Source organism: Watersipora subatra, chromosome 1 (assembly GCF_963576615.1).
Source record: "Watersipora subatra chromosome 1, tzWatSuba1.1, whole genome shotgun sequence".
Lineage (NCBI taxonomy): Eukaryota > Metazoa > Bryozoa > Gymnolaemata > Cheilostomatida > Watersiporidae > Watersipora > Watersipora subatra.
In genome coordinates, this window is record NC_088708.1 from 48,537,465 (window position 1) to 48,553,232 (window position 15,768).

The 15,768-nt window shown below is 35.6% G+C and overlaps 1 protein-coding gene across 3 annotated transcripts; it reads left to right on the forward strand.

The window, feature by feature from the left end:
* The first annotated feature begins 375 nt into the window (after positions 1-375).
* On the forward strand, positions 376-14,308 carry LOC137397032 (G2/mitotic-specific cyclin-B2-like). Of its 3 annotated transcripts, none has more exons than XM_068083331.1 (9): positions 376-485; positions 6,103-6,249; positions 6,353-6,427; positions 6,548-6,791; positions 9,603-9,727; positions 10,631-10,720; positions 12,201-12,347; positions 12,642-12,905; positions 13,806-14,308. In XM_068083331.1, exons 2-9 carry the CDS (start codon positions 6,142-6,144, stop codon positions 13,914-13,916), a joined length of 1,164 nt encoding a protein of 387 aa, XP_067939432.1. In that variant the 5' UTR covers positions 376-485; positions 6,103-6,141; the 3' UTR covers positions 13,917-14,308. The 3 variants fall into 3 exon arrangements, with proteins under 3 accessions (XP_067939432.1, XP_067939423.1, XP_067939417.1); XM_068083322.1 differs by having other exon boundaries at positions 413-551; XM_068083316.1 differs by lacking the exon at positions 376-485 and adding an exon at positions 1,563-1,697.
* The last annotated feature ends 1,460 nt before the right edge of the window (positions 14,309-15,768 follow it).

The window sequence follows — 15,768 nt, forward strand, 5'->3', positions numbered from 1 at the left end:
CATGATAATAACATTGCTTTAACATTCCAAGAGCAACACTCATTTACACAAGCTATGCAATGTTTACTGTTTTATTTATATCGACAGTTATTGCTTCCATTAATTACTATGAACAGTGTCTAGGGCCAACAGTTTCACTCTGTCTCTTCCTTCAAAGTTTATTTTTGATACATTTCATCCAACTTAATGATATATTTTCCTGTGAACTTTGGTCATGCCATCAGTGTCTAAAACATGAAATGTATATTTTGGTTAATGTTGTGTGTCACATATACCAAGTTGTCTTTGGCAAAGTTTATCTTTTGACGTCAATCATACTGTCACAGTTTTTGTATAAAAGAACCATTTTTAGCTATATATCAGCAGTTCTTTACATGCGATTGCTATGTGCACAGTGTGTCTTACTCGAATACAATATCTCTTAGAGTGAGCACATCTCTGCTTAAAGTGAACGTCTTGTCTTACGCCGAAACCATAAGTGTGAGGTCAGCACAGCTTAACACATGCAACGCTGGGCATCCTCTAGAATGCATAATAAAACAACATAAAGAGTTAGTTAATAAAATCAAATAAATGGTTCAACATAGTGTTTAAACTTATAGTGGTTGTCTTACCTTTTTGGTAAGACAACCAATATTGGGTAGAACATTGCTAAAGTAGTTAGTAATGATATTTTTAACATTATTATTAGATGTTGTATGCAGTTTGTTCATCATGCAAAATGAAATGAGTTGAAAATTTGAAACTCATGTAAAAAATGAGTACACTAACAATGAAACATTGCAAAACTTCTAATTGACATAAAGTAAACATTTCGCATATTCAAAGTAAAAAGATGTACAGATGTTAAGCAATGTTTCCATAAGGTTGTTCTTTTATATATCGCACTTTATCTCATTGTTCACCCGTTCCTTCCTCCTTCGATTCTTTCCCCATAATACTGGATTACAGTTTTTTACCAAGCAAATTTTGTGTGCTAACCTATTGGCTTTTCATGCATACTGGCTTGTGTATTACTTGGGTTAATCACAGGAAAGCTCCGCTCAGCAAATCTATCCCGGTATGTATTTATATACTTATGTATTTATGCATAGATTTTTGCATGTATGAATTTACGATTCACATGACTGTGTATTTTTTGTACAATAACACGATAAACCACTTTCACATGCATGAAATGTTATCAATTCTCAATATGTTTAATCAGCACCTTTAGACAAATAGGACTGGCATAAATTAATCTTTGTGAATATCTTTGCTCCAAAATTACATCATGCATAAGATTTTGAGTAGAATATTAAGATTGCATTGAATACTTGCAAGTTGCTCACTTCATTTATGACTTGGCCTTTTAGGTAATTACTGTCAGTGTTGTTAAAATAGGTACATGTACGTAGTTTCACATAGGTAGCATGCGTGTACATAAGCTCAGCTTCTTTAGTGTTTGGTGGTTGCCGCTAGCAACCAGGCGTTAAACGCGGTTTAAGCGTCAAAATCACGTGATAAATGCACAAGCCAATCAATTGCGGCAATTTTCAAAAGTTAGAATTTGAAAAGAAAGAGGACCAAAGAAGGCATTGCATGTGTAGAAGCTAATCCGAGTACAATATTTTATTTTGTTAAACAATAACCATCTGCTAACCGATAGTTTTATTTTTTTAAGCACATATTTAATGGCTTCCAAAAACATGTTAGCGGTGAGTATAGAGTTAATAACCTTGATAGAGAACAACAGCGTGCCACTATAAGCTCTACTTTTTGGAATGAACAATTGGTGTGATTTGGGCTAGATATAATAGTTTGTGAACAGAACGTAAAATATAGAAGTGCCTAATTTATTTAATTTACCTTTTTTTTTCACTTTAAATTTTCCTAACTAGTCTACGTGGGGTCTGCATCGTGTTTTCTTTCAAAATTTTATTAGACCGTGGAACATATTTTCGAATTGGACAATTATGGACTATATATAATTAAGTTACTCTGAGGTTTCACAGTAGTGAAAATTAATTCCACGTGCAAATATTATATATAAAGTTATTTGATTTATTTTCTCGGATGCCTTTTTGTAATGGTACGTTTTTCTGTTTTTATATCTCAGGCATTCGACCAGACCTATTTATGAAAGCTTGATCGGTTTTCTTCTTCACCTAACCCTTTAGAAGTTTTGCTAATCACGTTTACGTTACACAAGGCAGAGTTTAACCATATAGCGATGATGTATATTTGTACAACAAAATGGCTGCCATTCATTTACGTCCGACTCTACTCTCGCTGACCGTAGCATGGGGACGGGTATAACTGGAGTATCTCAGAACCTGATTGCAACCTCAGAACCTCTATGTATGCATGCATACATGCATGTATACATGCATGTATGCATGCATACATGCATGTATGCATGCATACATGGAGGTTCTGAGGTTGCAATCAGGTTCTGAGATGCTCCAGTTATACCCGTCCGTAGCATGGGCCCATACCTGCCAACTCTCACGCATTGGGCGTGAGACTCACGCAATCACCCCAAAGAAAAAATGAAAATGCGTGCGATTTTTGCCCCAATTTCCACAATTTTATGTATACTATCATTGATACATCAATTGCCCCAAAACCAAATCTCACGCATTGCCCCACTCTTGGGTTGGCAGGTCTGCATGGGCCAGCTACATACAGGCTTTCCAAGGGCAAGCTTTTGACGATAGTTCAATCGGCCTGTTTGTATGCAACACTATTTTTATTTTAGGAAATACTGCAGAATGTGGGTTTGACTGTTGTGTGTCCAATTATCATCAGTACCAACACACGTTCATTTATTAACAGAGATGTTTGTAAGGCGTAATTGGCTTATCATCAAAAACCTTACAAATCAATTCTTCATTTTTTGCATCATGTGACGTGTAAGAATCGATTCAATTAATAGCAAAACACTACAATATAATTCCCAATTCTTTAGCTATCCTAACTTCAATGACTCAGTTCAATTCAAGTCTTCCAAATAAATAAAATCAATTCTTTATCTGTTTTTACGAAAAAATTTGTTTATGGCAATGTCAAAATACCACTAATACACATTTGTCAATTTGGCTATATGCGTTAGCTCCGTCAATGGACTGTTTGTATAGTAAATATCAACTCTTTTATTATGGGCTTCTTTGCTTTTTCGGATGGAACTAAATCATGTCTACAGTCTATCATTTTTTTTGATTGCATAAATTCGGTATTTTCTTGTGAAAACGGTTCTTTCATAAAACTTCAAGTTAAAGGTATTTAGAATCGACAAAAACTTTACATAATAATCAATGTATTTGAAAAACAAAAGGAACGGCGTATATTTTTGTAGTTTAGTGAAACAGACTGCAAAAGAAAACTGAGGCTTACTTAAGATATCACTGTTTTTGCTGGATTTTCCGTCAAGGCAGTAATGCTAAAGGGAAGCATTAAGCCATTTTGATTCATGTCGTTTTGCTAATTGAAAATAAAGTATCGAATCAATTTCTTTATGGTGACATAAAAAAAACTCATTTCATTTCTTACCTGTAGGATGCTCCAGGTCAACACAATTCTACAGTAAGTGAAAAATATCAGCGAATCTATTCAATTCATTTGTGAGATGAGCCTGAAAGCTTACTCGAACAAGCATGGCAACTCGAGTGCCCAGCTCTATTAATTAATATACCAATTGTCCTTTTCTAGTAAAAAAATTTTCAACATGGTAGCATTACACAGCTTCTAAATTTAGTCTTTGTTAACTGCGACACTGGAGTGCGGAATTATCATTCCTTGAAAATATTTTACGTTTCATGAGACTAGTAAATGACTAAAAATACAAAAAATCATGGTGAAGACATAGTAGACCTACAATGTTACTCTAGTGTTTGACTTTTATAATTGAAGTTATTTAAACAGATGTTCTGAAATAATGGAAACTCTTGCATTCCCTCTTATGTGCACGAGTAGTGTGCCTTACGCCTACCGTTTATACCGTGTACCTAGCCTGTCTTGACAAACTGTTGTTTTTGCGGAGTTGTCATGCTGGCACACAACACAACAGCTTGTCACAAGACGTACTGCACCTGATGCATCAGCTCACTTATAGGGAGTTGTTCTTTTCCATGTATGCGGTTTGGTTGTGATGTTATGTCGGTCGCTCCATTGGTAATCATAACGAATTTTGTGCAAAAATTTATGTAGAAAAAAATAAGACGCGAACGTTTAATCAGCAACCAGCCTCTGCGGTAAACTTTAGTAGAACTTGAGAAACTTCTGCAAGAACAGCGACTAAATATGTCATTATTTGTGCGCTCAGTCAGTTTTAATTCTATTTTTGTATCAGTCAGTTTTATTTGTTCTTATAGATTTTATTTTCAATTTATTTTATTCTTAAATACTACTAACGTTTACAACAGAGACTGGTATTTGGTTAAACGTTGTAATCTTTTTTTTTCTGCATAAACTTTTACGCAAAATTCGTTATGATTACCAATGGAGCAACCGACATAATATCGCGACCAAGCCGCATAGACGGAAGAGAACAACTCCCTATAAGTGCAGCTGATGCATCAGGTGCAGTACGTCTTGTGACAAGCTGTTGTGTTGCTCGCCCGCAGACGGGGGAACAACTCCGCAAAAACAACAGTTTGTCAAGACAGGCTACCGAAGACCCCGTATCAAATATAGATGCTCGCTACTTTACAGTTTTGTTTCGGCTTGGTCTAATCGGCAAGTCATAATCTGATCATGTGACCTAATACTTCGCAAATAATTTTTGCAGCACTTTTCGATTATCACAAGTGACCAACAGGCTCGTCATGATTATCAGACAATAATATGTACTCCTTTAAGATAAGGCTAAAAAATTAAACGAAGTTTTACGGTAAGTTATAGGATATCACTGCTAAAAGTGACAGCATTACAATGACGATAAAACAGACGCGTAAGAATAATAGACATGGTTTTATTAAATGCGTGAAGTATATTTGTAAAAATATTTCGACGAACAAGGTTGCATGAAAGTGTAAACAGAAACCATCTCTCACAACTGTGTCACATTTGAGCCGTTTTGGAAAGAGAATCCAAACTACGGCGGTCTCGTGTGGCTGCGATTTTCTGTTCGTTTTTGAGCTTTTAAGAGCTTTTAATCACATTTCCACATAGTTTGCACCTACAACACAACAGAGTAAGACATGGTGAATCTTTTCATATTAAATAACTGTAATGTGAATTTTGTTGCAAGTCAACCTTTAATGAACACTCTGAATCCTCATGCTTGTAAAGATAAAATTCATATGTAAAAGTGCTTGGCTGACAATGCTAACATACATTTTAATGTCTTATCAAGATTATAGTTAGCAGCGGGCTTCTTTCTAATAAGAATTATATTCATAGTTTAATAAAATATTATTTTGTTAAAAAAAATACATATTGTAGTGCCATAAAACGTTTTATTCGAGGACTGTAAGCCAACTCCATGAAGGTTTGTAGATTGCAAATAAGACAATAGCTATAACACATATTTTGTTATTTCAAGGAGCGTCGTTTATCCGGCTGCAGGTTTAAAATGCTTCCTATCTATTAATAACAATGAAGACTGATCAGTTTTTTAAAAGCTATGAGACAAACGGTATTCTCATTGCGGAAGCAATCAAAAATGGTAGAAGGTAAACAAACAGGTTATGATTGCAAGATATCCAAGAAACTATATTTGAGCTTAATTTAACTTGGTCAATCATCAAGAACATAAGACTACTTGAGCTTGCTTTCGTTTCAACTTTTTAAATAGTAGCCTATTTTTAAGTTAGTTTTCAATGGGAGCAAAAGAGTTTACAAGTTTGGTAAACCTTTCAAGAAAGGGATACACTGAATTAAAACGTTGCAAGTCTGTTTGTAGATAATGCTTGTAAATATTGTCTTGATGAGAATTTTGTTTTAGTTCAAACATTAAACTTTCTAGATTTGATGTGAATTAGCTAGGTGGTTTTATTGTGATAATAGTCATTTCTGACTATGAGTGGAGAGGACTTTTGTCTCTCGAGGGAACTGGCTCTGATCGTTTGACACAGTAGCAGAATCTATTATTGTGTATGTTTGACTACTATATTATTATAGAATCATGCTCGCTACCGATTAGCTAGTGAGAATGATGCAATGGGCAATACAAGAGGCAAGAATGATGTTCCTACCAGCAATGTTTCTCGACAGGCTCTCGGTGAAATTAACCAGCTAAACACTGGCCTGGCCCGTCGGAATGCTCAGGTATCTTCCAGAAATATGCATTCCTACACGTGCATGGTCATTTGTCAATTATAGTATTAAAACTTTTTCAGTTGTCTTTTGTTTTATATTGCAATGTTTGTAGGGAGGGAAAGGCTCAGGAGAAAAGAAACATTCCTCAAAGTCGCGCGCTTGCTCCACGCATCAACCCACTGTTGAGGTAGTATTACTTTTAGAACACAAATTTTCTAATACACCCTTCTATCATCACCTGTTTTGAGATACGAGACATATACTACTCGGGTCTATCTGATGTAATTTTCATGGTTTTATCTTGTAGGAAGTTGAAGCACCACCACATTCACCTTTGCTCAGGGCTGAGCTGCCGGCTAGTGATAATTGTACCCCAGGAACTTATAATCCTTTTGCTATCATTAATGCACCTGCAGTGCCGCCAATGATTCGCGATGTTGATACATCTGATCACCACAACCCACAATTAGTATCAGAGTACATAAATGAAATATACATATATCTCAGGCGTTTGGAACGACAACAGCCAGTACGTCCTGACTATATGGCAGGTATGGTTGGTAATGAATACTATCAATTATATGGCAGGTATGGTTGATAATGAATACTATCAATTATATGGCAGGTATGGTTGGTAATGGATACTATCAATTATATGACAGGTATGGTTGGTAATGAATACTATCAATTATATGGCAGGTATGGTTGATAATGAATACTACCAATTATATGGCAGGTATGGTTGATAATGGATACTATCAATTATATGACAGGTATGGTTGGTAATGAATACTATCAATTATATGGCAGGTATGGTTGATAATGAATACTACCAATTATATGGCAGGTATGGTTGGTAATGGATGCTATCAATTATATGGCAGGTATGGTTGGTAATGGATACTATCAATTATATGGCAGGTATGGTTGATAATGGATACTATCAATTATATGGCAGGTATGGTTGATAATGGATACTATCAATTATATGGCAGGTATGGCTGGTAATGGATACTATCAATTATATGGCAGGTATGGTTGGTAATGCATACTATCAATTATATGGCAGGTATGGTTGGTAATGCATACTATCAATTATATGGCAGGTATGGTTGGTAATGGATACTATCAATTATATGGCAGGTATGGTTGGTAATGCATACTATCAATTATATGGCAGGTATGGTTGATAATGGATACTATCAATTATATGGCAAGTATGGTTGATAATGGATACTATCAATTATATGGCAGGTATGGTTGGTAATGGATACTATCAATTATATGGCAGGCATGGTTGGTAATGGATACTATCAATTATATGGCAGGTATGGTTGGTAATGCATACTATCAATTATATGGCAGGTATGGTTGGTAATGCATACTATCAATTATATGGCAGGTATGGTTGGTAATTGATACTATCAATTATATGGCAGGCATGGTTGGTAATGCATACTATCAATTATATGGCAGGTATGGTTGGTAATGGATACTATCAATTATATGGCAGGTATGGTTGGTAATGCATACTATCAATTATATGGCAGGTATGGTTGATAATGGATACTATCAATTATATGGCAAGTATGGTTGATAATGGATACTATCAATTATATGGCAGGTATGGTTGGTAATGGATACTATCAATTATATGGCAGGCATGGTTGGTAATGGATACTATCAATTATATGGCAGGTATGGTTGGTAATGGATACTATCAATTATATGGCAGGTATGGTTGATAATGTTTACTATCAATTATATGGCAGGTATGGTTGGTAATGGATACTATCAATTATATGGCAGGTATGGTTGATAATGGATACTATCAATTATATGGCAGGTTTAGTTGGTAATCGATACTATCAATTATATGGCAGGTTTAGTTGGTAATCGATACTATCAATTATATGGCAGGTATGGTTGGTAATGGATACTATCAGTTATATGGCAGGTATGGTTGGTAATGAATACTATCAATTATATGGCAGGTATGGTTTGTAATGGATACTATCAGTTATATGGCAGGTTTGGTTGATAATTGATACTATCAATTATATGGCAGGTATGGTTGATAATGTATACTATCAATTATATGGCAGGTATGGTTGGTAATGGATACTATCAATTATATGGCAGGTATGGTTGATAATGGATACTATCAATTATATGGCAGGTTTAGTTGGTAATCGATACTATCAATTATATGGCAGGTTTAGTTGGTAATCGATACTATCAATTATATGGCAGGTATGGTTGGTAATGGATACTATCAGTTATATGGCAGGTATGGTTGGTAATGAATACTATCAATTATATGGCAGGTATGGTTTGTAATGGATACTATCAGTTATATGGCAGGTATGGTTGATAATTGATACTATCAATTATATGGCAGGTATGGTTGGTAATGAGTACTATCAATTATATGGCAGGTATGGTTGGTAATGTATACTATCAATTATATGGCAGGCATGGTTGGTAATGAATACTATCAATTATATGGCAGGTATGGTTGATAATGGATACTACCAATTATATGGCAGGTATGGTTGATAATGGATACTATCAATTATATGGCAGGTATGGTTGGTAATGCATACTATCAATTATATGGCAGGTATGGTTGGTAATGGATACTATCAATTATATGGCAGGTATGATTGATAATGGATACTACCAATTATATGGCAGGTATGGTTGATAATGGATACTATCAATTATATGGCAAGTATGGTTGGTAATGGATACTATCAATTATATGGCAGGTATGGTTGGTAATGGATACTATCAATTATATGGCAGGTATGGTTGATAATGGATACTATCAATTATATGGCAGGTATGGTTGGTAATGTATACTATCAATTATATGGCAGGTATGGTTGGTAATGTATACTATCAATTATATGGCAGGTATGGTTGATAATAAATACCATCATCCATATTACCTATTACACATGTCATTGAATAACCTAAATGGTCATACATATAATTGCCTCCACTCTAGAGGTTGAGAATGCAACTCAACACATACAATATTGATCAATTCTGCTTTCATCAATAGTATTGTATTGCACTGTGGTTTCTGTATATTTCTTGCTAGACAGCTCATACATGATAAATACTTATAGTAGTTGATCACATGGTTCTTGGGCGATTGGGCATAGTTGTGATAGGTTGTGCTTACTGTTTGTGAGATTATACGGCGAGTGTGACAGATGGTAATGTTGTCAGACAGCTGGTAGGCTTGGTGTTCCACACAAGTTCGACAGCGCAGTCGGATGTTGCTGTATATGCTATTTAGGCCACCTAGAAATTATTCTCATACCTTTTTTTCATCGTCTCTTTATGCCCAGGCTACGCTATCACCCCTCGTATGAGAGCTATACTCGTGGACTGGTTGGTGCAGGTTCACACGAGATTCGGGTTTTTACAAGAAACTCTCTATCTCACCATATCAATCATAGACAGATACCTTCAGGTACATGTCACTTATATTCTCTTTTCTGGTCAGGTTTTAGCGAGTAGGTAAACATCAGCATAAAGGTTATCGGTTCTAATGATATAGCTGAACAGATATAACTGCGGTGAAATTCAGTGGTTTCTCGAAGTTTATCTGGTCCTCAGGAAACTGTTCAATAGCCTGATTTGTCCGAATTTTGTATCAGAAGATACAAAATTTGGTCTTAGTCTTTCCATTTCAGTAATTTTCATCAAGTTTAACCAAATCTCTTTCCTAAAGATAGGACTTGCATCTCAAATTGATATTAATGTAGAGGGTGAAGCTTTCAACTTCTTATGAATGCAACATTTTCTATGAGCCATCAAACGCTCAACAAATTGACAAAAGTTTACTGTAATTGTATTACGCATGTTTGGCTTCATAGCAATAGAATATATGTGGTTGGTTAAAAACTGATTTATTAAATGATTGTTGGCTATTTTAGGTATGCAGATGTTCTTTACTGAGTCAGTATTTATAAAAATACTTTTACATGTTTTAGTTTTTAGAGTTTTATATTCGGGGGTCTAATCTGTTCATTTGTCTGTTTTTATAATTTTTAGGGTTTCATGTTCACGGTTCCACTTTACGTTTGCTTTGCATCCAAGCCGCTTGTTATGTTAGCTTAGACAGGCTCCATTTTCTCTCAAAATTATTGTTTTTGGTATGGCTACAGAAAGCAGAAACATAAAGGTAATAATAAGGAGATGTAGAAAAATATTTATATATAAAATTTAAAAGGTTTTTGAGCATTTACTATTCTCCTGAGCAAATACGCAGCTCAACGCCGACTACTTTGCATAACACAAGCAATCGGCTATAGACTCGATGTAAAATTTCGTTAGTAAGTTACAGTTTTTAGTCATTTTACGGTTTCTACAGATTGAGGAGGTGAACAAGTCAAAGTTGCAGCTGGTCGGTGTGACTGCCATGTGGATAGCGAGCAAATATGAGGAAACACTGGAAGTGGAGGTTAACATTTATTCTTTTGATGTAAACTCTATTCTTTAGTTGACATTTCCTATTTGCCCTTTTAATTATAGTAATTCTGATGAGATCAGGTATTGACTGTGTAGTCATCGCTCATACAGGTATAGTTGAACATGAGCGCACTAATGCGCTTTAAAGGCTGTTGTTAATATTGCTGACTCTGGCAGCAGTTTATCTGCTCAGGCTTGTCGATACCATGGAACTAGGACTTCTTGCAATAGAATGTTTGGGCTAGCAAGTCTTTTGCATTGGCCTTCTTTTTTGTCCTTGCAGGGGTATCCCTTCTTACAGCGCAAGCATTTACTGTAAAACCTTTATTCTAATGCCATGGCGCTCTATTTTCCAAAAAATTTTAGACTAAGTTTGAAAACGCCGTTCATTATTAGTACGGTTTTGTGGACACTTTTCTATTGATGACTCGCTATTATGGGTTTGTATCAAGAATGACAAATAGTTGCGATCAAATAGAAGTGGAGTTCAAATACAGTAGGTGCTCCTATAATGTAAATAATCCATTCTGGAACGTCTACGTTATAGAGGTTTTACGTTATATGAACAGCAAAATACATATAAATTGCCTAATCCGCTCCATAATCTTTACCAATTCACTCTTTTAACCATACAAAATGGAAAAACTTGACTTAACTTTTTTAATTTGTTTGCTTTACTGTAACTGCGGTATTATTGGTTTGCATCGTCAACTTTTCTCCTTTTTTTGAACAATCTCAATGGTTTTATATACCCTGATTGCGGTAATTTTACAATAAGTTGATGGGGAGCTTATTTGTACAATGTGCTTATTTTTTCTAAAGAACAAAGACTATTCTGCAAAGTAAAACTAATAACAAATATTTCTTAAGTCCACAATAAAGCAAAATTACAAAATAGTTTTACTAAAGAAAAACGGTACTACCCGTTCATTGTTCGTTTGTATCCAGGGGTAAAGTTTATTATTAAAGATAACTTTCGACGACACTATAACTCATGATATTCACATTAGTAGACCGATGCTATAAGACCTGCACCAATTGATTGCCTTCAAGTATTTATGAACAAATGCGCAGCTACCTATTTTTCTGTTTTGTCAACACATCTGACGATCTATCCACGACGAACTAAAATGTCATGGAAGTTGTATATGTAATAGATATAACGCTATACGCACGTCATTTTTGTCACAAATGCGAGGAGATAAATAAATATTCAAATCTAACTTGAAAATTCGCCCGACTTGACACTCTATTTTATAAGAAATTTTTTATGTAGTACAAAGCAAAAACTTCACATAAATTCTTTACATTGTCTGGAATTTACGTCATAGGATGTATACGTTATAGGAGCATCTACAGCACACGAAACTGTACTCTCTTCATCTCATAGCGAACACATCTGTGTTCCTCCTACCTCATAGCATACATAACGATATTCCCTCTGGCTTTGAGCATACAGATCTCTGTTCTAGGTGGCCGACTTTGTCTATATTACTGATAACTCGTATACAACTGCTACTATGAGACAGATGGAGCGTAGGATTCTAAAAAAACTTGAGTTTAACCTTGGACGACCCCTGCCATTGCACTTTCTCCGCAGATACAGCAAAGTGGCAGAGGTATGATTTAAATGTTTGTAGGATCAATAGTTACACGCTTTTCTCCTTTTGATACTCGAGTAGTCACATGTCATCCTACGATAACATGGTTAAACCTGAACATAATTTTAATGAATTAATGTTACTGAAGTACTCACCATTGTTTTTCTCAAAAACCAGATGAGTATAAACATTTTCCAGAACACCAGGTTTTGCGTTATTACTGCAATATTGTTACAAAATTATTTTAATCAAAATCTTGTAACTGAACAGTTAAAACTATGGATTTATATGTTTATGCCTATACGGCTGCAGGTAGACAGCATGCGTCATACATTGGCCAAGTACTTGCTTGAGCTCTCTATACTCGACTATCATCTCGTGCACTACCATCCTTCTGAGATATCGGCAGCATCTCTCTGTCTTTCCATCGAGCTGCTGGATGAGCAAGGTCGGACTTCTGAACCGTTTTGGAATGAGACACTCGCTTTCTACAGCACCTATAGCCAGGAGCACCTCAACCCTATCATGTATCGGCTCGCTCTCCTTGTTTATAAATCACCCGTCTGCAAGCAAAAGGTACGATTCTTATTCGCTCACCTTTTAGCTCCTCTCGCATTTCACCTTTCGCAAGACAGCTTTGCTTTGTTAATCTGTCAGTGAGCTATCAGAGTTATCTCCTTTTTTATTTGTATAGTCTGTTGACTGACTATTTATATATATTAACTCAACCAGATTAATATCTTTATCAGATAATAATTACATATTCAGTAAAACCTAATATAACTTTTTAACCACAGTCTATAAAAACTTCTATACCAAGTTATTCAGCATAAAATTTTACATCGGATATTGCCATAAAAGCTCCCACATTTGGCCATTTTTGTTATGGCCATGATTTTGTCAAAATCATACGTTTTATTAATATTATTACAGCTTATTGCATTATTATTATTAGTGCTAAGAATAACAATCACTCAATTGTACTGTTGTTCGATAATCATCCCCCAAAGTCCATAGATCTATAATTAGTGAAACCTTTACTGTAATGCGTCGGACACGAATGGTCATTGTTAAGAAGAAATGGCGATAAAAAAATAAAGAAAAAGTTTTTGCTAAGCAAAACTATGCTCAGGATGGGTTATAAACATATTTTTATTGACTCGACGCATGCAAAAATTGTTTCCCTTCATTCAACTACAGATACGATAGGCTAATTGATTAACCACTCACTAAACAGAAACATTTTGTAGGAAACCTACTGAAGCCGCATCATGCGGCTCTTGGCCATACGCAAATGTTTTGCCGAGTCGTACTACGCGGCCCGTGGCAGCGAAAGACTTATGCTGTCTTTTTGCACACATGTATGCTTTGACTCATTCTGTAGCGGTACAAGTTTGAGTACTTGTCTCTGGATGTAGTCTATACAATTAGTGTATTTCATCATTGCATACATTCGTTTCTTGTTTGTCTACACAGGCAACAAGACACAAGTACAAGAGCTCCAAATTTATGCAGATAAGCACCCTTGAGGAACTACAGAGTGTCCTCATAGAAGACTATGCTGCTCGGGCTAAGGATGTGTCATAGGAAGGCGATGCTGTAACCTGTCCAGCACATCGTCGCTTGCTACTGTATATTGTATAGTTAAACCTAGAGTATTTCTTACATTTAGTCGGTAATGTTTTAATTTGTCCTTACAACGTATGCAAGAGTAATGATCAGCCAAATTGCACTCCCAGCATGCAATTCAATCAATGCTCTCTCCGTCATTCGTAAATGGATATTTGACGCTAGTGTATGAGCTATGATGTCGCCTGAGTGGCGGTAGTAATTAGTGCTTCTGCATGTACATCATGAGGGCTGATGCCATTAGTGTCTGTTTGACATGAAATTTTATTCCTGTATATTCAAATCTACTGCTATCACTTACGCACCCTTTTATCTTTTATGCGCATTTTAAATAAATCTCTTCTGACATACTTTTTCTCTAGTTTTCTTAGCCCATTGCATAGTTTCTATTCCTATTGTTAGTTCTCTCTTTTTATGGTTTCTTATTCAAGTTAGTCATCTCATCGCTGCTCGCACTAAAAGTTGGAAGTGTTTAACAATAGATATAATCTAGTAAATTGTAATTGGGCAATGTCAATTCGCATAGATATTATTAATCCATCTGAAGAATATTAAAATAAAATGCAATTTAGGTTAGTAGACCTCTCGGCTAGAACTCTGAATAATCTTGCAACTCGTTTCTTTTTGTATCTCATCCCAATAATTGTTGTATGAATAAATATACGATCTTAGTTTTCATTGTTGAGTGTTTAGTTTGCTGTTTAGTTGTTTTTAAGCACGCTTGGAAAGCTAGCCGATTAATTTTGTACATGTTCATTAGCGGTGAAATATTTTTCTGTATGCATTGAAGTACTCGATATGAGTTTTGTGGCGAACACATGCTGTCATTTTACTTGTAATGATCAGATAATGATATACACTGTTAGTGTGAATAAAATCTGAGAATTATGAACTGATCATACATGTAGATGGATATCGTATCCTTGTACATACGCTTTCATGATACCAAGCGCTAGAAGTCTTCCATCGCATTACGTCTGGTGTATGCAGTCAGGAAGTTGCATCTTATGCTGATAAGCATACTGACTCGACTGCTGAGGTGTGATACATGAAGGCAAAAACTATTTCTTAGAGCAACAATGTGCGCTCTCATTGTGTGTGTGCAGAACCAAAAGATTGGTGGTCGAGATGAAAGGTAAAAACGTGCTTCATCATAATCCTGTCAGTACTGAAAGGGTAAATATTGTGGCGTTCCTAATAAGTGATGAGGTAGCAATAAATATGGATTTCTGCGAAAAAATTAGTTTCTTTATAAGTGCATGTATGTACCGAGTCACTAAAATTACACATGCAATATCTGCTGGAGCATACGGCAGGTGTTCTTAATAGTATTTTTCGACAGCTCATGCAACCTTTAGAAGTTTAACGATGTGCAAGGTAGATGGCAGCACACGGCATACCAAGACTAAAGAAAATCTAAACTAGGCATTGTCTCCTGATTTTTAGACAGCAAGGCAGTGAATGTATGGTGTAGAGTTACACCCTCATTCATAAATGGCAGTAAGGGATGAATAATTAATGGAGATGGTGAAAGGCTTGTGACGATTGCCTCGTTGTAACCTACTAGTGAACAAGGTCAGATTGTTAGAAAAGCACTAGGTTACTCTATGCACCCATCAGCAAGCTTTTATCCTAAGACTAATCTAGCATTTCATTTAGGAGTTGACTCTAATTGGTCTCTTCATTGACCTATAGTTTGCCCAGGAGATAACATAATTCCATTAGCAATGATTACAGCAGCTCACTGGCACCAAAATGCTGCTTCCGCAACTCGTAGACTAGCGTCAAACCTTTTCTCAAGTATCTTATC

Bases quoted from the DNA above. Each gene is read 5' to 3' on its own strand.
- LOC137397032 (XM_068083316.1), top strand. From the start codon at position 1,674: ATGGCTTCCAAAAACATGTTAGCG. The intron at 6,428-6,547 runs GTAGTATTACTT...TTTATCTTGTAG, and splicing joins CGCATCAACCCACTGTTGAG to GAAGTTGAAGCACCACCACA. The intron at 10,721-12,200 runs GTTAACATTTAT...TCTCTGTTCTAG, and splicing joins AGGAAACACTGGAAGTGGAG to GTGGCCGACTTTGTCTATAT.